At 63.5% G+C, this 6,733-nt stretch overlaps 2 protein-coding genes across 2 annotated transcripts in view; one reads left to right on the forward strand and one right to left on the reverse strand.

The window, feature by feature from the left end:
- The window catches only part of H696_00083 (isoleucyl-tRNA synthetase), an 8,932-nt gene extending 5,606 nt beyond the window's left edge, over nucleotides 1–3,326 (forward strand). The window contains exons 7-11 of the mRNA XM_009493914.1: nucleotides 70–770; nucleotides 951–1,917; nucleotides 2,075–2,303; nucleotides 2,415–2,974; nucleotides 3,128–3,326. Coding sequence (XP_009492189.1) covers nucleotides 70–770; nucleotides 951–1,917; nucleotides 2,075–2,303; nucleotides 2,415–2,974; nucleotides 3,128–3,172 — 2,502 coding nt within the window. The 3' untranslated portion in view covers nucleotides 3,173–3,326. The remainder of the gene's footprint in view (nucleotides 1–69; nucleotides 771–950; nucleotides 1,918–2,074; nucleotides 2,304–2,414; nucleotides 2,975–3,127) is intronic.
- A 143-nt stretch (nucleotides 3,327–3,469) lies between these two features.
- On the reverse strand, nucleotides 3,470–6,733 carry H696_00084 (hypothetical protein). The gene is made up of 5 exons (XM_009493915.1): nucleotides 5,830–6,733; nucleotides 5,692–5,705; nucleotides 5,496–5,618; nucleotides 4,070–5,374; nucleotides 3,470–3,918 (listed from the first exon to the last, which is right to left on the reverse strand). Exons 1-4 carry the CDS (start codon nucleotides 6,626–6,628, stop codon nucleotides 4,106–4,108), a joined length of 2,205 nt encoding a protein of 734 aa, XP_009492190.1. The 5' UTR covers nucleotides 6,629–6,733; the 3' UTR covers nucleotides 3,470–3,918; nucleotides 4,070–4,105.

Here is a 6,733-nt window from a genome sequence, read left to right on the forward strand (position 1 = left end):
CACACGCACACGCACACGCACACGCACACGCACACGCACACGCACACGCACACACACACGCACACACAGACGTATGGCGATCGCGCCTTCCGCATTGTGTCGGACAGCTACGTCAAGTCGGACTCCGGTACCGGTATCGTGCACCAGGCCCCGGCCTTTGGTGAGGATGATTACCGCGTGTGCATGGAGCATGGTGTCATCCTCAAGGGGGAGGCCCTTCCCTGCCCGATTGACGACACCGGTGCCTTCACGTCGGCCGTTCCGGAGTACGCCGGGCAGAATGTCAAGGCCGCGGATAAGGCCATCATCCGCGCCCTGACTGCCTCTGGCAACCTCTTCAAGAATGTCCAGATCACCCATAGCTACCCCTTCTGCTGGCGCTCGGACACCCCGCTCATTTACCGCGCCGTGCCCAGCTGGTTCATCCGCGTGGAGGACCTGGTCGAGCGCCTGCTCAAGAACAACACCGACTCCTATTGGGTCCCGGAGTTCGTGCAGACCCAGCGCTTCGCCAACTGGCTGCGTGATGCTCGCGATTGGGCTGTCTCGCGTAACCGCTTCTGGGGCACCCCCCTGCCGCTGTGGGTGTCCGAGGACTTCGAGGAGGTCGTTTGCATCGGCTCGGTCGAGGAGCTCTTCGAGCTCTCTGGTGTCCGTGTCACCGACCTCCACCGCGAGAGCATCGACCATATCACCATCCCCTCCAAGCAGGGCAAGGGCGACTTGCGCCGTGTGACCGAGGTCTTCGATTGCTGGTTCGAGAGTGGCAGGTATGTGCCATTTTCTTGTGCGACTTGGTCCAGGTGTTGGCTGCTGCTGCTCGCGGCCGCTCTCCTTCCCTTCTATCCCCCCTTTTCTTCATAATCCCTCCTCTCTCATTGCTCACATTCACATCCCCCCCCCCTCCCGCCTATGTACGGACGCACGCACGCACGCACGCACGTACACAGCATGCCCTACGCCCAGCAGCACTACCCCTTCGAGAACAAGGATGTCTTCGAGGCCTCCTTCCCGGCGGACTTCGTGGCCGAGGGCCTGGACCAGACTCGTGGCTGGTTCTACACCCTGCTGGTCATCTCCACCGCTCTCTTTGACAAGCCTCCCTTCAAGAACCTGATTGTCAACGGCCTGGTTCTGGCCGAGGATGGCCGCAAGATGTCCAAGCGCCTGGCCAACTATCCCGACCCCACCAAGGTCATGGATGCCCATGGTGCCGATGCCCTGCGCATCTACCTGATTGACTCGCCAGTCGTGCGGGCCGAGGTCCTGCGCTTCCAGGAGCGCGGTGTCCAGCGCGTTGTGCGCGATCTCCTGCTCCCCTGGTACAATGCGTACCGGTTCTTCGTGCAGAACGCCGACCGCTGGTCCACCGAGGCTGGCCGGCCCTTCGAGCATGATCCCTCCTCCAAGACGGCCCTCAAGCTCACCAACCTGACCGACCGTTGGGTCCTGGCGGCCACGCACAACTTGATCAGCTTCGTCACCAAGGAGATGGAGGCCTATCGCCTGTACACCGTGGTGCCGCGCCTGCTGCGCCATGTTGACCAGCTGACCAACTGGTATGTGCGCCTGAACCGCCGCCGTCTGCGTGGTGATGTCCTGGTGGCCGAGGATGGGTCCACCATGCCGGCCGACCAGGAGGACACCCTGACCGCTCTGCGGACCCTCTTCGAGGCGCTCTTCCTCATGACCAAGATGATGGCCCCCTTCACGCCCTTCATCGCGGAGAAGATCTATCAGAACCTGTACAAGTGCCTGCCCACCACCGAGGAGGATGTGCGCTCGGTGCATTTCACCTCCTTCCCCGTGCCGAACCCGGCCTACTTCGATCCGGAGATGGAGCGCGCCATGGGCTCCATGCAGCGCATCATCGAGCTGGGCCGTGTCATCCGCGAGCGTCGGAATGTCTCGATCAAGGTGCGCTCCTCCTTTTCTTCTTGTTGCTCTTCTTCTTGCTCTTCTGTCTCTTTCTTTCTTCCCCCCCCCCCTCCTGGGCTGCTCCTCTTCTGGGGGGGGGGGGGGGCGGGGCATCTGGATGTGTCCCTAACTTCTCCTCATGCATGGCCCATTGTAGAACCCCCTGCGCGAGATGATCATCGTCGATGCCGATGCCTCTGAGGACTCGCCCCTGCGTGCCGACGTGGCCATGCTCGAGGAGTACATTCGCGATGAGCTGAACGTCGTCCGGGTGCGCTTTGCCGAGCCCGGCGAGTTCAACCTCAACTACCAGGCCTCCGCCAATGCCGCTCGCCTGGGTCGCCGTGTCGGCAGGTCCATGCAGGAGATCATCAAGTCTGCCCGCGGTACGTGCATGCATCCAAAAAAAAAAGAGAGGCACCTCCTTTCCTCTCCTCTCCCCTGCTTGGCATCAAATCCTCACTCCCCCTCCCGTCCCCTCTCTGCCGCACATGCAGCGCTCCCCACCGAGGACATCAAGAAGCTCCTGGCTGGCGAGAACATCACCCTCCATGGGCATGAGCTGACCCCGGAGGACTTCACTCTGACCCTGCGCCTGCTGTCGTCCGATGAGTCCGCTGCCGAGGGCTCGGTCGATCGCGAGTCCAACATGGATGGCAACATCGCCGTCTTGCTGGACCTGTCTCGCGACCAGCAGCTTGAGGACATCGGTTGCGCCCGTGAGCTGGTCAACCGTGTCCAGCGCCTGCGCAAGGAGGCCCAGCTGTCTGTTTCGGATGTTGTGCACGTTTGCCTGTCGCTCGAGGTTCCGGCCGCCGAGAATGCGCAGGCTGCTGCTGCTGCTGCTGCGGCCCCGGCTGCCGGCGGCAAGCGCAAGAAGGCTGCCCCGGCCGCCGGTGTCTCCGCCGAGGAGATGGCCGCCGACCGCGAGCAGCTTGTCCGCGTGCTGGCCGAGCAGCAGGCCTTCTTCGAGCGTACTGTCCGTAGCCGCATCATCACCCCGGACCAGGTTCCGGAGGCGGCTCTCCCGCACCAGATCATCACCGATGTTGCGGAGGTGCGTGTGGTTTTCTTTTTCTTTTTCCGGCCTTCGCGTCGATCCTCTTCCCCCCCCCCCCCCCCGGCCCTGGTTACTGACCCGCTTTTGTCCCTCCCCTTTCTTCTCTTCCTTCCCGTCTTGCCTCCTTACTTTGCCTGTGCCACGGTGCAGATCCGCTCCACCAAGTTCGTCCTGACCTTCTACCGCGCCGATTAGAGGGCCTTATGCCAGCTGCCTCCCCGGTTCTTCCCCTCGCCACCTGCCTTTCTCCTTCTCGTCGTTATACACACACACACCCCTCCCCTCGCCTCTCAATGTGAGAGCACCTGTTCTTTTCCCCTCGAGACCAAATATACTGTGTCGGTGCAAATGTGTCTGGCTCCTCGAAGCCCCCCATCCACAAAGCCAAATACAACGAGATGCGTGGCTGGGCTTCTCTCGCCCGATGCTCCTCCCCGTCGAAACGAATGGACTACACCAAAGAGGCCATTTCCCCCTCGTCCATGCCAAGGTGCGATGTCTGGGTGCGATGTATTTCACAGGCGTTCACAGGCGGGGGGAGGGAGGGGGGGGATGTGCGGGCGAGGCTGTGCGTCGCAAGTGTAACAGGCGCCAGGGTATTTACGCGACGGCCTAGTTGTTCAGCAGCCGGTCGAGCTCCAGCATGCCATCAATGCGCATGCGTTTGCGCGCCGGCACATACGGAACAGTCTTGCTATCGAACCACACCCCATCAGCCGGGCGCCCGGAGAAGAGAGCCATGGCATGGGGATCCAGCGAACCAGGGGTCAATGACCCAGGGCCAGCGGAGGCAGCCGGCTGGCCACAGGCCGCTTCCGGCCCGGCAGTCCGCCGCTCCGGCGCATACCGCTGAACGTGTGGCATGGCCGGCGGCAGATGCAAACACACCATCGACAGATTGGAGCTCAGATCGCGGCGCATCTGATTGAATGCGCCATTTTCTAGGGAGCCGATTGCGAGTGGCCGGAGCCAGGACGGGAAGTGTCAGAGGGATGGCCAAAGGGGAAGGATGAAGCACCATGCACATGGGGAGAAGGCGCAGACAGGGTGGGAGGGGCGGGCGGGCGGGCGGGAATGAGCAAGAGCACGCACCCGACGGGGCAGCAGCAGCCTGGCGGAGAATGGTCATCAGCGGTGTGTCCGGGGGGATGGCGGCCAAGCGAGCCTTCTGCCGGGCTGCCACCAGCGGAGCCTGTTGCTGGAGGAACTGACCGGCATCAGCCACGGCTTGAGGGTCTTGCCTGGCCGCAGGGGCACCCCGGAGGTTGGGAGCATTCTGGGAGGAGGGTCTCCCCGTCTCAGTGGACGGCCCCCCGGCGCCATCGAGCCCACCTGCGGGGTGCCGGTCTCCGGCTTCAGCTCAACCGGACTCGCAGCAGGGGGACCCCGCTGGCCGACAGAGGTGCCAGTGGAAGGCATGGCGCTGGGAGTAGGCCCGCCCGAGGCTGGAGGCGATTTGAGTGTCGGGGACCCATTCCGTGGTAGGCTGGGCCGAGAAGTGGCGCCTCGCGTAGTTGTCGCTGTCGCCGTGGCCGTCGGCATGGTGGTCTGAGAGTGGACTGGTTTGCCACTGCCGGGGGCAGTCGGTGGCACAGCAGTTGTTGGATCAGGTGCAGAGGGTGTCGGAGCGCCTGCCGCAACGGGAGGAACCGGAGTGGGCGAGGCAGCAGAACCAGACAGGGTGGGCGAGGGAGCCGAAGTGGCCGAATGGGTGACTGGCGCAGAGGGAGCGACCGGAGGAGAGGGCCCAATCGAAGAGGCTGGAGCGGTGCGGGGGGCCGAGGCAACAGCAGCACTGGCGGTGGAAGAAGAGACTGCCGATGGGGCGGCGGCGGCGGCGGCGGCGGCTGTTGGGGTTGTTGTCGCGACTGGGACGGCACTTGCGGCGCTCGAAGTTGTGGGTGATTGCTGTTGTGGAGAGGCGATTGGCGAGGCAGCAGAGGACGAAGAGGAGGATGTTGTGGAGGTGGTGGCCGATGAGGCGGAGGCTGACCCGGCGGCGGGGGTTCCCGCTGCCGAGGCAGGCGCCGTGGTGGCATTGGCCGCCGGGGTACCCAGCGCGGGGACTGCTGGGGCTGCGGCCGGGGGTGCGACAGCCGGCGCGGTGGTGGCCGTTTGATGCGACTCGTCCGACAGATCGACAATGATGTGTTCCGCTGTCGGTGGCTTGGGTCGATCTTCCCGGAGGACCATCTTCAGACGATCTGGCATCTGTGGCAGGACATTTGCCAGCTGGGGGTACATCTCCAGCAATTGCAGGCGTAGGGATTGCACCCTTTCGTGGGTCTTCTTCAGGGATTGCAGCGACTGGCCGACTTGCCGAGAGCGCAGATCCATGTCCATCTGGGTGTAGTTGTCACTGCGGACGACTTTGAGCAGGGGCTCATTTTGGTATTCCTGAATGCCAGCGGTTTTGAGGAGGCGTACCGGGGGTCAGCGGGGTGGGGGGTCAGTCTCAATTGTCTGACAGGCCTGGAAGGCGCAGCATCGAGCCAAGAGGGGCCACCCATGCGCGCACCATGATGTAGCTCACGAACTGGCCACGCAAATTTGCCGCCCCAGAGAAAGAGGGGTCCCGCGAAAGGGTCTCCACAATTCGCAAAAGCTCCTTGATGTAGGCCTGGAAATCCTCCATGATGTTCTAGCGAGTCGAACAGGATGACGAGGTCAGCTATTCGCGCCACAAATGGGTGTGAAGGAAAGAACGGACGCACCTTAAATGTGTAGCCTTCTCGTCATGGGGGAGGGATATTGAGTTAGCTTTTGCATATAAAAAAGGACTGAACAAGGAAGGAGTAGAAAAGGACGAGGATGTTCCGGGAGTCGGGGGGACCATGGGGCAGGATGCGCACTTCCAGCGGGGGGACCCGAGGGCCCGGCTTTTTTCGGAGGCTCAGCCGATCGAGACGACGTGGCAAGGTGCCGCGATGGATCGCTGCCCATGGACGAAGAGGCTGAGGCGGAAGGAGTCGTGGCAGGAGTAGGTCCGGAGGTGGGCATGGAGGGCTGTTGCCAGGAATGTTGCTGCTGTTGCTGCTGCTGCTGCTGCTTTTGTTGCTGCGGCTGCGGCTGCGGCTGCGGCTGCTGTTGTTGTTGCTGCTGCTGCTGCTGCTGCTGTGGCTGCTGCTGCTGCTGCTGCTGCTGCTGTGGCTGCTGCTGCTGCTGCTGCTTAGGCTGGTTCGATTGCTGCGGCTGCTGCGCATGATGCGGTTGCTGCGGCCGCTGCGGGTGCGAGGCATGCTGCGGATGCTGCGGATGCTGCGGGTGGTGGACATGCGAGGGATGTGGCTGCTGTTGCGGCTGCTGTGGTTGATATGGCTGGGAGGACTGGTGCGGTTGCGCGTGGGCATTTGCACCCGAGGCAGGCCCAGGAGCCTGAGAAGCGGTCGAATGGCTCGCGGGGGGTTGGCCAGGCCCAGGAGGCCGATAGGCGGGACTCGGTCCCTGTGGCCGAGGGGGCCCCTGGCCAGTCGCCCCGGCATGGCCTGGATGCGGAGTCTGCGACTGTTGGGCGTATGCGTGCGGTGGCTGCTGCGAGTATGGCCCCGTTGAGGACATGTGGGGCTGCGGGCCACCAGTTGACACACCAGGGGGAGGAGGACGACCTGGCTGCGATGAGGTAGGCTGGGGCTGGGTCGACGCTGGGTGCATGCCTGGCTTAGGTGGACCAGGCGGAAGTGATGGTGCCTGGCCTGGCCCGGCTGATCGACCCGGGTGAATCTGATGGGCCTGAGACTGTTGCGGCTGCTGCGGGTG

The sequence above is a fragment of the Fonticula alba genome (assembly GCF_000388065.1).
Source record: "Fonticula alba strain ATCC 38817 unplaced genomic scaffold supercont2.1, whole genome shotgun sequence".
NCBI lineage: Eukaryota > Rotosphaerida > Fonticulaceae > Fonticula > Fonticula alba.